The sequence below is a fragment of the Colletotrichum tamarilloi genome, assembly GCF_030869305.1.
Source record: "Colletotrichum tamarilloi strain Tom-12 chromosome Unknown Scaffold_54.1, whole genome shotgun sequence".
NCBI classification, from domain to species: Eukaryota; Fungi; Ascomycota; class Sordariomycetes; order Glomerellales; family Glomerellaceae; genus Colletotrichum; species Colletotrichum tamarilloi.
Genome location: NW_026849437.1, coordinates 128,815 through 145,959, shown reverse-complemented (window position 1 = coordinate 145,959; position 17,145 = coordinate 128,815). Strand labels below are relative to the sequence as shown.

Here is a 17,145-nt window from a genome sequence, read left to right as displayed (position 1 = left end):
GATGGTGCTGCTCCAATGCCGAATCCAGGTACTGCTACGCTGGCAACTGTTCTAACACAGCCTCTTTGTCCCGTCGGCAGCCTGTGCTGCATCACGGCGAGCCAGACCTCTTGGCGGCAACGAGGCCTCAGGTCTCGGTACACATTTTAAAGAAACGTTGGTTTCAGATAAATAAGGTTCGGGTGAAAGGAAAATGGTCACCAGATAATATCGAACTGTGAAGGTTTGTATTGCTGTTTATGAACGATTCGCCGGAGGTCAGCGATTCTTCTCCTCACTCTCTGCTGTCAGTCACCTGTAAAACACTCTAGTCCACAGGGCCTCAGCGCATCACACGAAGACTTGAACTGATTTCGATACGTCTCCCAGTTGATGTTATATGTTACTACCCGTCTTGAGGAAATATTGAGAAGACGCATAATGTATGATGCGAACGCCGAAAGGTGCTACAAGAAGGGCACAAACTCGCGCTCGTTTATGGAGTATATGTAGCATATAAGATACGATGGCAAATGTAGAGAGACACTTCTTTATTCATTAAATAATCATGGGTTTTTCGATTTTAGGAGCCTGATAAAGTAGATGCCAGGCAATTCACCTGGAGCGAACCTATGGATACCGTATTGGACTCCTTACATCGTTCTTCTTTGAGTCCTTACGCCAGTATCTCCATAGGCCTTTTCGCACAAATGACAACACCCCCATAGCCGGCCGATATCTCACATCTGGAAGCGATCGATGGCGAGCGCGAGCTCCTTAGCCTCACGCTTCTCCACGTTCTCCTCGCTGAAAGCAATCCAGCTGTCGACAGCCCGGATCAAGCCAACCATCTTCTTCGTGTATGTGTCCTCAAGGACGCTGAAACCGCTACCAGCGCCGCCGTCATCACCATCAGCACCACCCTCGCCCTCCTTGGCCATCTCTCGCAAGTAAGCCTTCCGAGCTCGGACGAAGGCGCCAAGTATCTCCTGGCAGGTAGTAGTCTTGATGATATCGTCGGCCCAAGTTTCGGCTGGCCTTCCCTTGGCAATGGTCTGCTTGATGGAAACCTCGTGGGCAATGTTCACCCAGAAGCCCTGCGTGAATCCTCTCTGCTTAGGCACCTCCCTGAAGAGGGTCTTGTCGGTGAACTGGTACTTGAATCGCTCGCACTCGTTCAGAATCATGCGCATGAAGTCGGCGATGCGGCCACCTTCACCTTGGAAGTTGGTGAGCTTGCCCTCGAGCTCGAGGTAGCGGCAGACATCGGTGGCGGCCTCCTTGCTCATGAAGTCGAGGGGCGAGAAGGAGAAGCCAGTTTTGAAGACGATGTGAACGATGGTCGGAAGACGGTTGGTCGCGATGAGGAGCTTGTCCCCGGCGGTGAGCATCGAGGATGGGACATCGTACCAGTCCGTTCCGCTGCCCGGTCTCGGGCCAGTACTGGGTCCTGAGACTGTAATGTTCCCAGGGCGGTCAGTCCGATGCCTTTATTTTTTGTTGGCACCGAACAGGGAAGGGGGCTGTTACTTACTTGCATTTCTGCGCAAGTGACGGAAGCTCTCCTTCTTCTCGCGGCGGCTGATGTAGACTGCGTTGTTTGGCTTCGTGGTCTTGCGGTAATATTTGAAGCTGTTGAACTTTGCGAACTGACGATCCATGGCGTGGCCAGTTGGGATGGGAGAGTTTGTCTGGACAGCCGCGTTGGTGGCTTCGATCTTGTCGACTTCCATCTTTCCGGTAGAAGCCATGATGTATTGCGATACCTGCGAGTCTGATGAAGCTGGAAGCAATAGGGTCGAGATCGATGATTGTTCGTTGTGATTGTCTGACTCGGCAGTCTTCGAGTCTTGAGTACCGACTGCTGTGTGGTGTGACGGAAGAAAGGATTTTTTTCAAGAAGGTTCTGCAGGTTATTTCAACAAAGAAGGTGCTCAAAGATCTTAACCCTTCCCGTGGGACTGTTCAAGCACAAAGTCCATCATTCCTCGGGCCGTGGATGAATGGACTGATTGTCGAGGGTCCGGCAAGGCAACATCGAAGTGATTGCTCTGGAGAGGGGTCAGGGTAGGCGTGCTCGCTGCACGGTCCGAGAGTAACATTCGGCAGTAGGTTCAGACGACAGTTATCCATGAAAGGTTGGTGATGATTTGGAAGACTTGCCAAGTGCGATGCTTTACAGTGTTGAGTTTTCACTTTGGCTTGGCGCAATGAAGGACAAAGATAGCTGAAGGTTCTCGAAAGTTGCGCCCACTTTCGGCAGATTATCCCTCAGCGTCGAAGAACCCCTGGGGGAGGAGTCCCAGACTTCAGGGGCTGGGGAAAAACCTTCAAGGAGTTCATCGATCAAGGCTTAGCGTTGTGCGGGCCGCCGCCCTGAAGCTTCGCCATCGATCCCCGAAGCCGCCGGCCTTCACTAAGGCAGTCTGCCGTTCGAGATCAGGCAACATTGAGTTACGCTAGAGTAAGAGAGCCCCATGGTCGGACCAGACGGATGGACAGAGGTGACCCAAGTGGAAGGAGACCTATCCGGGAATGCTTTCGAGTTGTGATGAATGCCGGCCATTCTTGAAGATGAAGACAGATTCAATGAAACCAAGCCAATATGCCTTGCAGAAGTCCTCTTGGCAGTCTCTTTGATTGAAGCTGAAACTCGCGGGCACAGCAGGCCCAGACTAGAGAGCACGGTGCCGTTGTGCTAGCACTTTTAGGGCATACAAATCGTACCCAGAAAACGTTTTCATCCGCGAGACTTACAAAGGGGGCTTTTTATGGTAAAGGTTCAGCTACGATTGCAATCCAGAGCAGAAAATTTTGATGGCGAGGGAGAGTAAACAAACAGAAACATGAGATCCATCTTTCTTCGCCGATTTCAAGTCCCTTTAAAAGCGTTTTACTACAATTCATGGTTCATTGCCGAGATAAGTGACATCCTTTACTGCGTCTAGGGCGCTAGATGTAGAGACTCGGCTCACGTGGGAGGTAAGTGAACCACCTAACCGGCCTATGAGGCTTCGGTTTCGAGTATCTTGATTCCGATATAGGCTGCATTACATATTTACGAGTCCCTGACTTGTTGCTCAAGGTAGCGGCACTTGGGTTCCATAGGCATTGTTCGTGTTTTGCTAGAAGATAGGTAGACAGAGGTCTGTCAGACTATCAGGACCGTCAAATACCAGTCTTGGACGGCGTTTAGTGACTGTGGTGCTTACCTATCCTAGGTACTCCTTGCCACCAAAGTCAAGGGACTGGCCTAAGTATGTGGGCAACACTGATCCATGGCGCAGCCCTCGGACTGCCAGGCTGTCCAAATAAAGGTAAATTTACCGACGTACAGACTTGAAGCTTTATTGTACCTAGGTAACTAGTATTGACTCGGAAAGTGGGAAAGCGACCCGTAACAGTCTTGCCGATTCACGAGAATTACCTCGGGCATCATCTCAATTTCCCCTCCTCTGGCAATACAGATATTCGGTTTACCTTTTTTTGTCATCGGAGGATTTATTGTCTGATGACTTTCGAGCTGTTTTCCGGTCATTGAAAATAACTTTTGCTTCTTCATTTCGCCCCGCGTTGTTTGCTGACTGAGGTGCTACAAGCACGTTCACGGAGTACATCAAATTCGACCTGGGCACAGATCTTCCGCAACGCCTAAGGGGGATCGCTAGTTCAACTGTCTCTGTTTGTCTACCCATGGAATAAGAGTAAGTTTCTGTATACATCAAGATTTTCGGAACGCAACCCAAGCAAAACTACCCGGTCTCCGACGAGGAGCAAGAAATAGAATGAGACCGAATAGTGAGGAGCAAAAGCAAGGTCAGCAAGCACCAGTGCGAGCCGTGCCGTAGTTTAGCAACAGTCCAGGATTCAAGACTTGGCCGCATCCGGTTCGTGCGGTTTGCCTAGTAGAATGAACCGTGGTCATCTGCCACTCCTCGCAGCGATAAGAGCGCCTGTTTGTCATATATCAGATTTCGTACACGAAACATCCTAGGATTGGAGTCGAAACTCTCGCCATTTCCTTCCTAGTTGTGCCATTTCTATCCGTAGACTCTAATGAACACGAAGGCGCCAGCGGTGTGGCTGGTTCTGCGCCCGTGAGAAACCTCAATTGGCATTTTCAAATCCCGATGCCCGTCTCTCAGCCTACGCCATACCTTTGGGGAAGATAATTAATTCACAAGAGTCAATGCCGTCAGGTCGGCCATTCGAGTGGTGGCACGACCCGTCGAGTGCGCACTGATGATGGCATTTGCTTCTCCGACGGCAACTGAATTTCTTTTAGGCCCGGACTTGATGGAATTAGGGTGGGGCAATAACTCCGGGTAGGGCAGTCAAACGGATGTTAACAGCATTTCCCCTGCCGTCTGGGAGCGTGGATGGCGCGAGAAGAGTTTGAACAGCTTCGGCAAAACGGGCACGGCTCGAATTCGGGCTGGTATTTGTCTGCGGGCGACCGACACGCGTCAGCAGGTTAGCCTAGGTGTATCTACCTCGACTGGAATGCCCAGGTAATTCGTTCGTGGCTTTTGAAGAAAAACTACATCATAACAAGCCTCAAGTTGGACGGAGGTAGGCATACAGCGAGCGAACTTTAGAGCGAAGCCCTTATGCCAGTAGAGACACTTGCCCGTGGCAGTCTGAAAAACGTTGAGTGACTTACCGTCGACGACATTACGTTCACTCATGATAAATTGGGGCAATGTCTGATCAACAAAGAAATAACCTCGGATCGTAGCGCGTGTGATAGGTTGCGTAGCGTGTGACGGGACGTCGTTGGGGCGTCCAAGTATCGGCCCGCGGCGGCCCGCACTGTCAAGCACCGACGGCGTCTTCACCTCACCTCGGTGAGTCCGGCACACCGAAGCATGGACACCTCACCCATCAGCCCCACCGAGAGCTCTTTTCGAGCGTCATCTCCCATCGATGAACTCGGCCAAAGCTCGTCGCGTCAGTAAGCAATACTCTTTCTGCTCTTGGCCACGCGAAGTTTGCAATTGCTCCGACAATATTTACCCAAGACTTTTTCTATCCAACGGACTTGAGCCTGCAAAGGTTACCGCCCGTCTCAACAACACAATGTTTGCAAGCCGCGCCACCACGAGGTCGCGGCTAGCTCTCCGCACAACTCGCCCACCAACAACGAAACCATCCTTGCGTCATACCTCGACGAACTCTTCCTCTTCTTCCTCTCGAGCGGCAGACCGCATCCTCGATCGCGTCCCCCTCCGCTTCCAGAAATACACCACCGGCCTCCGCAAAGCGCCCGTCTCGCACGTAGTCGCCTTCCTGATCCTCCACGAAATCACCGCCGTCGTGCCCCTCCTCGGCCTCTTCGGCTTCTTCCACTACACAAACTTTTTACCGCTCGAGTACGTAACGGGCCACTGGGCGGGATACGTCAGGGATGGTGTGGGTATGGCGGAGAGGTATTTTAGTAGGAAGGGGTGGTTTGGGTTCGAGGCCCAGGACCGCGGAACGATGACGGGGCAGTTGGAGGGGGACGGTGAGGTTGAGAGCACGCAGGATGTGCTGGAGAAGTGGCAGAGGGATGGCAAGTACAAGGTTGTGGTGGAGGTTGCTATGGCTTGGGCTATTACGAAGGCGCTGCTGCCAGCGAGGATCCTCGTCAGCGTGTGGGGGACGCCGTGGTTTGCGGGTGTCATGGGCAGGGCACGTGGATTGTTCAGATCCAGTCGGTAGTCACGGTTGAAGGTCTCAAAAATCACATTACACTCCTGGTAGCATATGGGCTCTTTGTTTGTGCTTTTTGATTGACCTATAACTTTTCTTTATCAACCTAACATGGCGACATGCATCCCACCCGTGCGGCAAGCGTACGGTGGACGTCTACGGCTCGTGTATAGTGGCGGAGTAGAGAAAAAGCATTTAAGGCTTCTCGTAGATCCAGTCGAACTGGGAAGCCTTGTAGGAGACGACATCGCCATCCTTGAACCAGAGGGCAATCTCCTTCTTGGCGTTCTCGACGGAGTCGGAGCCGTGGCAGACGTTGCGGCCGACGTCGATGGCGTAGTCGCCACGGATGGTGCCGGGGGCGGAGGCAAGGGGGTTGGTGGCACCGAGAAGGACTGTGAGGTGTGTATTAGCATGAGGTTATTCGACTGAAGGGGTGTGTGTAGAGGATTGGTGAGGGACTTACCACGACCGGTCTTGACGGCGTCACGGCCCTCCCAGACCATGGCACAGATGGGGCCAGAGTTCATGTCTGCGAGGATGTCAGCTTGGAATCACGGTGGGCGAGGCATTGGGGATGGAACATACACTCAATGAGACCAGCGAAGAAGGGCTTGTCCTTGAGGTCGGCGTCTATTTGGAAGAGTTAGTTCTGCTTTGCGAGGGATGCGAGAGGAAGTAACGAACAGTGGGCCTGGAGGTGCTCCTTGCCGGGGGTCATGAGCTTGATGGCGACGAGCTTGAAGCTGAAGGAGACATGTTAGAGATGACAAACTTGCCCAGAGTAGGTAGGGCATCATCTGGAATAAAACTTACCCACGGGTCTCGAAGCGAGAGACGATGGGGCCGATCAGGCCGCGCTGTGGGAGAGTCAGCTTGCTGTGCCTGGCAATTGGCAAGTACCAGATGAGATGGAGCGTACCTGAACGCCGTCAGGCTTGATGGCAATGAAGCTATTTCAGGGTCAGCTTTTTTTGTTCTGTTTCGTGGTGGTGATGTGTGCCCCTCTTCTGCCCGAAACCTCCCACGATGGCGGGGTAATTTCAGGGTAGTGACAGGAGCTCAAAGAAAAGCAAGTAGCATTGGAGTGCATTGCTAGCTTTATGGGCAGGAAGTTAGAAAGGGATTGAGGTGTGTACTCACGTCTGCTCGGTAGACATTTTGGGAGAGGTATCAACGACGACTTTGGGAGTTGAAGATGGTTGATGTTCTTGGTAGATTGTGGTGGTGACAACGGAAGGGGCGACGGGAGGAGAAGAAAGGTCTGCTGCTGACCGCTGGTTTTGTTGGCTCGAGGAAAAAATTATGTACAAACCGAAGAGGAGAGCGAGAATTATGAAAGTTGGTGGGGGCAGCTTCTCTGCTGTCCTGCGGGCGTACTCGGGGAAGCTTGCATTTGCATTATTCTGCTGCGGCTTCTTGTGCTTCGAGGCGGGGTCGTTGTCCTGCTCGCCGCCGCCGTGGTGGTGGGGTCCCGAGTCTGCCATTGGATGAAAGCAAGTACTATGTACCTAAGGTGCTTAGGTAGAAACGTGGTGAAAAGGTGTGGAGATTGCTGTACCGAGCTTCTGATACGGCAGTTTTGGAACTGTGAAGCCAGACCGCCTAGTTTTTATTTTGACAGCTCAGCACTCATGGCAACCAAAAGGTGGAGGTTCACCGTGATTCTAAAGAGAGGGTGAGGTGGGTGAAGTGTGAAACGGCATTGAACCAAGGGGAAGGTTCCTTACCTATAGCACTTGAAATACAAAACGCCAAGCTCAAGTTTCTTTTCTTTGGATCGTCACATGCAATTGACCTTGCATTTCGCTCAAGAGAAGCTCAAAAGTCGTGCAGTTTTGGGTTGATACATAAGTAAATAATCATGGTGCGGGTTGATTGAGATCCTGATTGTCAGGTACGAATCAGGTACCTATCTTCCGGCTTACCGCATCTCGGATAATCTCTTAAGTATCACAGCGGGACCCATGTGATTTAATCGGTTATCCAGGATAAGGCACCTCTATGTCTTTTGTGGGCCCTGCTCATCCTTCCCAGTCCCACCATTTCAATCTGTCACTGCCACTTCACTTGACATCAAAAGAGACTTGACAGAAAGCTGATTTCCTGCTCACGCGTATCGTCGTTCTCAACGTGACTAGTGACGTTACCAGTGAAGACAAAGTTCTCCTTGAACTCATTATACAAAGGCCAGTTTGTACCGTTGACTTTGAAGTTCAGCGTCAGCAGCCATGCTATCGAGGCCTGCGGTAGACCACACTTACCTGATCCATTGCTATTCGGGTCACCAGTTGCCACAAAACTAGCCCACGCCGTTGCCATTATGGAAGCTAGTTCGGAGAAAGACTGAGGCTTGTCTTGCAGAGGCCACACGTCGTAGTCGTCTCTGCTTTGGTCGTCGAAGACGAAGAATATCTCTTTCGCATGCGTTGCGCCAATGTAGCGAGGCAATCCGCTGACGATGACATCCCATCGATATTTGTAAAGACTGAATGCCAATTGGTTGATAAGCCAGCAAATTTTATAACATCAGTGCGGGTATACTTACGGCACGTTATACGCCGCCCACATCTGAGCCGTATAATGAGTGGGCGCGATGATGTTAGAGTCACCAGCGAGCGTAACAGCTCTCTTGTATTGGTAACCGAGGTCAGCACCAAGATCGTCCGGGTATGTGGCTAGAGCCTGGTCCGTTGCGTTTTGGCGGTATAAGTCAAACACTCTACTTGCAACCGTCTCGTTGGCCTTGAGCGAAGCAATGTAGGCCCTAAATTGCTCATCCGTGTCGATCTTGGACGTTGGATAGAACGTGGCATTGTCAAAGTTGTTCCCTGGGATAAAGGCAGATCCTTCGTCTGTGTTGTGGCCGATTATGTATGGAACCTTGACGAAGTTGCCCTTGGCCAGCTGCGCTCCTGGGGCATCGGCAACAAAGTCGCCATCAAAGACTTGGACTTCTTAACCCAAACTCGATAACAATCAAACATGTGACTACTCACCTAGTCCATAGGAAGCCCCTGAAGTGGCTGTAGAATTGACCACGGCATTCAAAACCTCGATTGGGACGTTCCGCAGACAATTGAGTGCATCTGTCGTGCTGCAGCCTGTGCCGACTGTGATGTTCTCATAGACTTCGTCCCACTTTGCGACGTCGAGAACTGTAGCGGATCACTTCATCAGTCATAGAGTCGTAGCCTGGCAGATTGCGACTTACATGGGGAGAATGGCGAGAAACCAGCAGGGGCTCCCGACTGAGAAATGGCACCTCTGAACAGTCCGTCATCGCGCCCATTGTACGCCAGAAGTTGGGCACCGACAGAACCCGCACCCCTAGAGACAAAAGTTCATGAACTCAGTTTCCATGGTTTCATTGAGGGCTCTCGGAAAGTCCATAGAACATACGCGCTGTTACCGAATATGGTTACTTTGGTAGGATCTCCTCCAAAGGCGGCGATATTTTCTACGGACGAGTTAGCTGAAAACGTCCCATCAACCACTTCAACAGCTACGACTTCCCTTGTACCCAGTTTAGTGCCAATCTTTGATCCCTAAAGCCAAGGTTCGCAGCTCCAGCAGCCACGATATCAGAACCTCCTAGAAAGCCGAAGGCGGAAAGGCGATAGTTGAAACTAACGCCAATGATGGGCTTCCCAGCTGCAACAGAGTCCCGAATGATGGACGAGAAGTTCAACCGGGGATCGGCGCTGCCACCTTGGAAGTAGCCTCCACCGTAGATGTACACGGCAACTGGCAGCGACTGGTCTGTATAGTTGGAAGGACGAACGACGTTGATGCTCAGACAGTCCTCAGAGATCTTGAAGCCAAGTGCCGCGAGCCTGTTGTTGTCATTCTATGGCAAGGTTAGCAAGCCCATCCTGTACATGTGGTTGTTTCAGCGATGAGTATGGTGATGCGGCCGCGTAAACGTACACCATAGCCATAGCAAATGTTGCCGAATTGAGTAGCGTCTCTCGATCCAGTCCAGGAGGTGTTCAGTGAAGCTGGTGGTGAGAATCGAAGGGGACCTTGAACAGGCGGCTGGGCGAACGGCATGCCTAGGAAGTAGTCTTGGTTGAGTAAAGGCAGATGGACGCCTGTATAAGAGCCATTTCTAGTTTGGACTTGTGGTGCCTTTTGACAGAGGCCACCAGACAGCCCGGCGAGTAACAGAAGCAGTACGCGCGCCATGTTCACGTCCGGATGAATGATTCTAACTATAATCAAGTACGATTTCCACGGAGTTTTGCGTCTATTATATTGCTGTCATTCGTGCATCGTGGGCAGACGATCACATTTCATCGTAATCGCTGTCCTGAAAATCGTCACAGTTCTTGACTCGCAACCCTGTCTTGATGACTGTTTCTTGGTCATTTCCGTATCGCTTAGAGCAAGAACTACTGGATCTCCTTCTCAATCGAGCAACTTGCAGGCTACTTTGATGCTTTCAAATGATAGCTCATCAAATTGATCAACCAAGCCTTTCCGAGACGTCCGCTTTGTGCCGCCATATCCGACAATTATGTCCGGCAATTGTTCGTGGAATCGCATCAGACGTTCTTGCGATGGTGATGCGGATCATGAGATGGTGATCAACCGAGCCAACCCGGCTCTGCTGGATCCACCCATTCCACAATCACCCCGTGGGCCAGCATGAACCAGATCTCGAAGAACGAGCATGTGTAGTAGTGAGGACATAACATGATATCATCCCTAAAGAAGCTCACGATCTCAGACAAAATCAGGAAGGCGCTCATAGACGTTTCGCCCTCAAGCGTGCCTGACCATATCATCCATCGCAGGGGTATGACATTGCCCAAAAGCATCGTGTAGGCGCATATCTCGCAGGTTTATAGATAGAAGGCACCATCAGCCTTTCCTCATAGAAAGTGGCCGGGACCCTACGAACATTGCCATCCGTATGTGGTCTGGAAGTTGTCTACTCCAATGGCGGGGTAAATATTCGGTCAGTAAGGTCTATGCACCTATCCGTTTTCCAATATCCGATTAAACATGTCTTCTTCGATAGGCCCCTGTCTCCCGCAGCAAGCGACTCGAGCTAAGCCCAAAGTGGAGCTAGTCAAGGGGACAGCTGTTGAACTCAAGCGGCGTCTCACCTTCACAAGTACCTTCCACCCAAACGTCACCAATTCCTCCCACCCAACCCGATTCAAAGTGTACCAAAAACCAACCACAAACGCGCGACGCGAGAGCACTACAAAGAAGAACCGCCTTCTTTTTGCTCTCATCCCCATGTTCGCTTCTTGATTCCAGAGTTTCTTGCAGCAGTTCGTTCAATCCTTTCGGACAAACACACAATCACCACACCCCTCCGCCATGGGGACCATCGGCAAGTCGTCCTACAAATGGACGACCTTCTTTGGTCTACTGGCGGCACTTAGCTGCATGATCCAGCCCGCAGGTAAGGACTCCCGCGACGCAATGACCTTTCTTTTACCTTACTTGTGTTGAATTCACGCTGCTTGGTTCCCCCAACTGCTTGACTTAGTGATACTGACAAGATAATCGCAGTCATGGTTAAGGAAAATGACTTCAAGAAGTGCCACCAATCTGGCTTCTGCAAGCGCAATCGCGAGTATGCCGATAACGCCGTCTCCCAGTCCTCGACCTGGGCCGCTCCCTACAATATCCTCCCCGACTCTGCCTCACTCAAAGACGGTCAACTCCAGGCTGTAATCCTCAAGACCATCAACGATGCCCAGGAAACCGTCCGCCTCCCCATCACCGTTTCCTTCCTCGAATCCGGCACCGCTCGTGTGACCGTTGACGAAGAGAAGCGCCAAAAGGGAGAAATCGAGCTGCGAAACAACAGCCCTGCCCGCAAGGAGCGCTACAATGAAGCCGAAAAGCACGTCATTGTTGGTGGCTTGAACCTCGACAAGGAGGCCAAGGTCGCCTACCAGGATAAGGACCAGATCACCATTCAGTACGGCCCCTCCTCCAAGTTCGAGGCTGTCATCAAGTTCTCGCCCTTCAGTGTCGACTTCAAGCGTGATGGATCTTCCCACATCAAGCTCAACGATCGCGGTCTGCTCAATATGGAGCACTGGCGCCCCAAGGTCGACAAGCCCGCCGAGGAAAAGAAAGAGGGCGAAGAGAACGCTGAGAAGGCCGAAACCACCGAAGTCAAGCAGGAGGACGAGAGCACCTGGTGGGACGAGACGTTTGGCGGCAACACCGACTCCAAGCCCCGTGGTCCCGAGAGTGTCGCCCTCGACATCTCATTCGTCGGATACGAGCACGTTTTCGGTATCCCTGAGCACGCTGGTCCTCTGTCTCTGAAGGAGACCCGTGGCGGCGATGGCAAGTACTCCGAGCCCTACAGACTTTACAACTCCGACGTCTTCGAGTACGTCCTCGACAGCCCCATGACTCTCTACGGAGCGATTCCTCTCATGCAGGCGCACCGCAAGGACTCCACTGTCGGTGTCTTCTGGCTCAACGGCGCTGAGACCTGGATTGACATCACCAAGGAGAAGGGCTCATCCAACCCCTTAGCTCTTGGCGTTGGCTCCAAGACCAACACGAAGACCCACTGGATCTCAGAGGCCGGTATTCTCGACGTCTTCATCTTCCTGGGCCCGACCCCTAAGGATATCTCCAAGACTTACGGCGAGCTCACCGGTACCACCGCCATGCCCCAGGAGTTTTCTCTCGGCTACCACCAGTGCCGTTGGAACTACATCTCCGATGATGATGTCAAGGACGTTGACCGCAAGTTTGATAAGTTCAAAATCCCCTACGACGTCATTTGGCTCGATATTGAGTACACCGATGGCAAGAAGTACTTCACCTGGGACGCCGACATGTTCAAGGACCCTATCGGCATGGGCAAGGCTCTTGATGAGCACGGCAGAAACCTTGTGGTTATCATCGATCCCCATATTAAGAACGAGGGGAAGTACGATATCACCGAGCAAATGAACTCCAAGGGCCTAGCCGTCTTGAACAAGGAGGGCAAGCCTTTCGAGGGTTGGTGCTGGCCTGGTTCTTCGCACTGGGTCGATTGCTTCAACCCCAAGGCCGTCGAGTGGTGGGCTGGCCTCTTCGACTACGCCGCTTTCAAGGGCACCATGGAGAACACATTCATCTGGAACGACATGAACGAGCCCTCTGTGTTTAATGGACCTGAGGTTACCATGCCCAAGGACAACATTCACCACGGAAACTGGGAGCACCGTGATGTGCACAACATCAACGGCATGACCTTCCACAACGCTACCTTTGAGGCTCTCCTCACTCGCAAGAAGGGCGAGCTCCGCAGACCTTTCGTCCTTACCCGCTCCTTCTACGCTGGCTCTCAGCGTCTTGGTGCCATGTGGACAGGAGACAACCAGGCATCGTGGGAGCACCTGGGCGCTGCCGTTCCCATGATTCTGAACCAGGGCATTTCCGGATTTCCCTTTGCTGGCGCCGATGTTGGAGGCTTTTTCGGTAACCCCGAGCCTGAGCTGATGGCACGCTGGTACCAGGGCGGAGCTTTCTACCCCTTCTTCCGTGGCCACGCTCACATTGATGCTCGTCGCCGCGAGCCTTACATGCTTGCGGAGCCGTTCAGAGGCATCCTCACTGCCGCCATCCGCCTTCGCTACAGCTTGATGCCTTCGTGGTACACTGCCTTCTTCCACGCCCATCGCAACGGCAGCCCGATTGTTCGTCCCATGTTCTGGACCAACCCCACGGAGGAGTCTGGCTTCGCCATTGACGATCAGCTGTTCGTCGGATCGACTGGTCTTCTCCACAAGCCCGTTGTTGAGAAGGACAGGGAGTCTGTCGACATCTATATTCCTGATGACGAAGTGTACTACGACTACTTTACCTACGAAAAGCTCGCCACCAAGAAGGGCCAGTATCTCACCAGGGACGTCGCCCTCGACCAGATCGCGCTTCTCATGCGTGGTGGCCACATCTTCCCTCGCCGTGATCGCCCCCGCCGTTCGGCTAAGCTCATGCGCTTCGACGACTACACCCTCGTCATCAGCGTTGGCAAAGATGGCCAGGCCGAGGGGGAGCTGTATGTCGATGACGGAGACTCTTTCGACTTCGAGAAGGGCCAGTACATCTACCGCAAGTTCAAGCTTGACGGCAAGACCATTGCATCCTCTGATGCCGAGGGCCGTGACTCCAAGTCTACCAAGGAGGGTTCCTGGCTCAAGGCCATGAAGGAGGTTTACGTCGACAAGATCATTGTTGTTGGTGCTACCAACCAGCTCAACAAGAAGGAGGTTACTGTCACGTCAGAGGGCAAGAGCTGGACTGTCCCTGTTCAGTACCACGCTGCCGAGAAGGGCCGCGCCGCCTACGCAGTTGTAGGCAGAGTTGCTGCCCGTGTTGGAGAGGACTTCAGCATCGCGTTGGCTTGAGACCGTACAAGGATACGAGTCCACCGTCCGAGGATGAGGAGACATACTTAAGCTGGCGCAACACCTCTGACGTGCTTCATCGTTGGATCTTCGCCTGGGATGTCCTGAACGGCAGAACTCGACGATCAGGAGACGGGAAAACGACGAAGACGCCTGAGCGGTGAAGCACACTAAGAATAGACACAGTGAGCTCCACTGATCGCCACAAGGGCTGATGATCGAGAGACTTCACAAGTCATTAGAGCGCTCTATTAGAGAGAGAATTGACGAACACGTTCATAAAGATTGCTTAACTTGAGCATAAACTCCTTGCCCCTTCGTGACTCCATGCGATCTCGGTTAGTTAATCTAGAACTGGGTCGGTGGCTTGTGGGTGGAACGGTGCAACATCGGTCGGGGCTCCTCCGCTGCAGTGGATAGACTTCGTGGAGCCTCATTCCCAAGATTTTCCGCTCCCCTCCGCCCCCGGCTTCCTCCTGGAAACAATCCACGATGGCGTGAGTTCTGGCTCTGGAACTCCACATGTCCGGGGGGGCCTGTTAAGCTTCAACTGAGAACACAGCCTCGCTCGCTTGCGATGGGCTTGATTTCCCTGGTGGACCTCTGCATGACGAGATGCTTAGGGGTAGCGGCTACAGCCTACAAACATCTTGTCCTGGATGACGACTTGGTTTCTGCGATGGGAAGGGCTCGCTCAATGCGCTAAATGTTGAGGCCAACCTTCTAGAGGGAGAGCGAGTTGCTCGCCTAGTTCGTAAACATTGGAGAATCACCTGTAAGATGCTTAGAATTGCGATTCCTACTCCATAGGTAACCCGAGCACCGACTCGTTGTCTGGGGCTATTTGCGTTTGGATTCGGACCAACTTACACGCCCTGCTCACTGAAAGCAGAAGAGACATCAAAGCAAAGCTTCTCTGCGGATATCTTTCCTGCACGGTTCAATTCCATTGCTTCACTGATTGACTGAGGGCTTAATCTTCCGAGCACCTTCACCGGAGGCGGTTTGATGGCATTCCTCTCAAGCAGACTTGGGAGCCGCTCGTACAGCTCAGCACTTAGCTGGTGATTCGGCGTGGAGACCTATGGACACGACCTGTGAGCGACTCGCACGACCTGGCGAGATCTTATGATGGCAGCCGAGCAGGAAAGAGGGAGAACGGGAAAGACGTACAGGCCAGTGCACTAGTCCTCGGTACGTATGGGCCGTCGGAAACGCGGTGAAGACGAACACATCAGTCACTTTGATGTTGCTTGGCACCTCCTCGGTGTTTGCCTTGCCCGGGCGGACTGTACAGAGAACTCCAGGTCTGCCGTTCAGAGCAGCGGCTGCCATCGCTGAGGAGCTTGCGTTACCGATGGTGTCGAAGACGTGTGATAGCGTCGGTGCTGCGGTCTGGAGTTTGGCTACTACATCAGCGTCGTTATAGTCAAAGACACAGGTAGCCCCGGCATTCTTGACGTAGTCGAAGTTGTGGGGGCTGCAGGTGGTGACTACGGGGTAGCCGTGAAGCTTGGCTAGTTGGATGGCGAAGTATCCGACGACGGCTATGTTGGAACGTTATCAGTAGCCTCAATCTTGTTTATTGAGAAACGCTGTGTCCGGTCATCTCATGACTTACAACTTCCGCCCCAGATTAGCATAGGAGGCTTGGTGGTAGATAAATCCCGCGAGAGGCCGAGGCAATCTTCGGAGAATAGTGCCAGGTACGCAGTGTTTGCGGCAAGTGGAACGGCGCTGGCCTTGGGGCCCTCGACGGTTTTCGGAACCTTGAATGAGATGCGCTCATCGGCGATACAATAGGATCTATCCAGTTCGAAACTTGTGAGCAAACCTACTTGAAGCGACCGTGAACGAAAACCTACGAGTAGGCCCCAACACCCTTCATCTCCCCTATAAGTGCAAGTCCAAGGTCAGTAACGAACAGTCTGTGAGAACCATGGGATAACCTACCACCCCAAACTAACGCGGCGATTTTATCACCAGCTTGCAACCTACTCACATTTGGATGAGCTTGAAAAACAGTGCCGACAAAGTCGCAGCCTAGGACAGCGCCATCTCCGAATGCATCAACGTCAAACGCAAGTCCTGGTGTGGAATGAGTAAGCTTGGCGTCAAACACAAAGCTGGAGCCGGGGATGAATGAGTTGCGGGTTGCGAGCCGCGGGGTTTGAGTGGTATGGCTTGCATGACATACTGTCCGTGGGATTGAATGCTGCCCATTCGACGCTGACGTAGACTTGGTGAGGTTGGAGCGCCGGCAGCACGACGTTTTCCACAACGAGCTGTCGGTCCTTTTGAACGACGGCAACGGCCCTGTCCATGATACTCATGTCGCGAGAGGAAGGCTTGTCGAAAGTTTCAAAGTAACTCACAAGCACAACGGTGATGGAAGACAGATGAAGTTGAAACTGACTACGTACTTACTTAAGCGTACCTTACCTTACTCTGGATGAATAGTAAGCACACTGACACCAGCAGCTCTGTCCCTCACTTACCCCTCTCAAACCCTGTTCCCCACTAGACGGTTGACGGCCGGCTACTCTTCCATTCTTCTCGAGAGCCTTAGTAGAAAGTCAGAAACAAGGATACAATTAAGCTTAAGCTTAGGAAGACTAGTTCTCTGAGAGATGTCGAGAAATTACAGCGTGGCGGAAGAGATCCAGGAAGCGCGGGTTCTGATTCCATCCACGGGGCTGCGAACCCGCGTTTTCGCATTCGTATGCCCCGCATCGCCGTTGCATCGCCGGCCCTTGCAGGGATGGCCTCGGCCTACATTATGACGACAGGTATCATCTTCCTGGGGAAGTGGCCCCTTCAAGCACGTAGCATGGAGAAAGCACGCACCTTTCAACGATTCCGGCATAGCTAATGACGATGTTCTGCAACCCAACTAGCAGTACTGGCAGATTGGACGTATGATGGATCAATTTCACCATCGCCTCAGGCCATCGCCCGCGGAGTTAATCCTCAAGACTCACACAAAGTCTTCTCTTCCTGGTGTTGTTCAAGCCATCTCGAGAAAGGCCCAGTGCTGTACGCGTATAGGCCGCCATGACTTCGATCTCGTATACACCCAACCTTGGTAAGG

At 52.5% G+C, this 17,145-nt stretch overlaps 6 protein-coding genes across 6 annotated transcripts; 2 read left to right on the top strand and 4 right to left on the bottom strand.

Moving 5' to 3' along the window:
* Positions 1-719: 719 nt before the first annotated feature.
* On the bottom strand, positions 720-1,730 carry CTAM01_10936 (uncharacterized protein; the record flags this gene model as incomplete). The annotated part of the gene is made up of 2 exons (XM_060526948.1): positions 720-1,435; positions 1,514-1,730. 2 exons carry the CDS (start codon positions 1,728-1,730, stop codon positions 720-722), a joined length of 933 nt encoding a protein of 310 aa, XP_060378439.1.
* Positions 1,731-5,058: 3,328 nt separating this feature from the next.
* On the top strand, positions 5,059-5,682 carry CTAM01_10935 (uncharacterized protein; the record flags this gene model as incomplete). Its single annotated transcript, XM_060526947.1, has 1 exon — positions 5,059-5,682. The coding sequence occupies one exon, from the start codon at positions 5,059-5,061 to the stop codon at positions 5,680-5,682; it is 624 nt and encodes a 207-aa protein (XP_060378438.1).
* A 186-nt stretch (positions 5,683-5,868) lies between these two features.
* On the bottom strand, positions 5,869-7,160 carry CTAM01_10934 (nucleoside diphosphate kinase; the record flags this gene model as incomplete). Its single annotated transcript, XM_060526946.1, has 7 exons — positions 5,869-6,068; positions 6,140-6,205; positions 6,262-6,306; positions 6,361-6,419; positions 6,490-6,533; positions 6,596-6,626; positions 6,817-7,160. The coding sequence occupies 7 exons, from the start codon at positions 7,158-7,160 to the stop codon at positions 5,869-5,871; spliced, it is 789 nt and encodes a 262-aa protein (XP_060378437.1).
* A 589-nt stretch (positions 7,161-7,749) lies between these two features.
* CTAM01_10933 (lipase 2) lies at positions 7,750-9,861 on the bottom strand (the record flags this gene model as incomplete). The annotated part of the gene is made up of 8 exons (XM_060526945.1): positions 7,750-7,880; positions 7,938-8,161; positions 8,222-8,621; positions 8,673-8,831; positions 8,888-9,003; positions 9,076-9,133; positions 9,265-9,523; positions 9,604-9,861. The coding sequence occupies 8 exons, from the start codon at positions 9,859-9,861 to the stop codon at positions 7,750-7,752; spliced, it is 1,605 nt and encodes a 534-aa protein (XP_060378436.1).
* Positions 9,862-11,007: 1,146 nt separating this feature from the next.
* Positions 11,008-14,054, top strand: CTAM01_10932 (glycosyl hydrolase family 31; the record flags this gene model as incomplete). Its single annotated transcript, XM_060526944.1, has 2 exons — positions 11,008-11,092; positions 11,203-14,054. The coding sequence occupies 2 exons, from the start codon at positions 11,008-11,010 to the stop codon at positions 14,052-14,054; spliced, it is 2,937 nt and encodes a 978-aa protein (XP_060378435.1).
* An 866-nt stretch (positions 14,055-14,920) lies between these two features.
* On the bottom strand, positions 14,921-16,387 carry CTAM01_10931 (uncharacterized protein; the record flags this gene model as incomplete). Its single annotated transcript, XM_060526943.1, has 6 exons — positions 14,921-15,136; positions 15,228-15,601; positions 15,676-15,860; positions 15,920-15,947; positions 16,008-16,142; positions 16,252-16,387. 6 exons carry the CDS (start codon positions 16,385-16,387, stop codon positions 14,921-14,923), a joined length of 1,074 nt encoding a protein of 357 aa, XP_060378434.1.
* Positions 16,388-17,145: the final 758 nt, after the last annotated feature.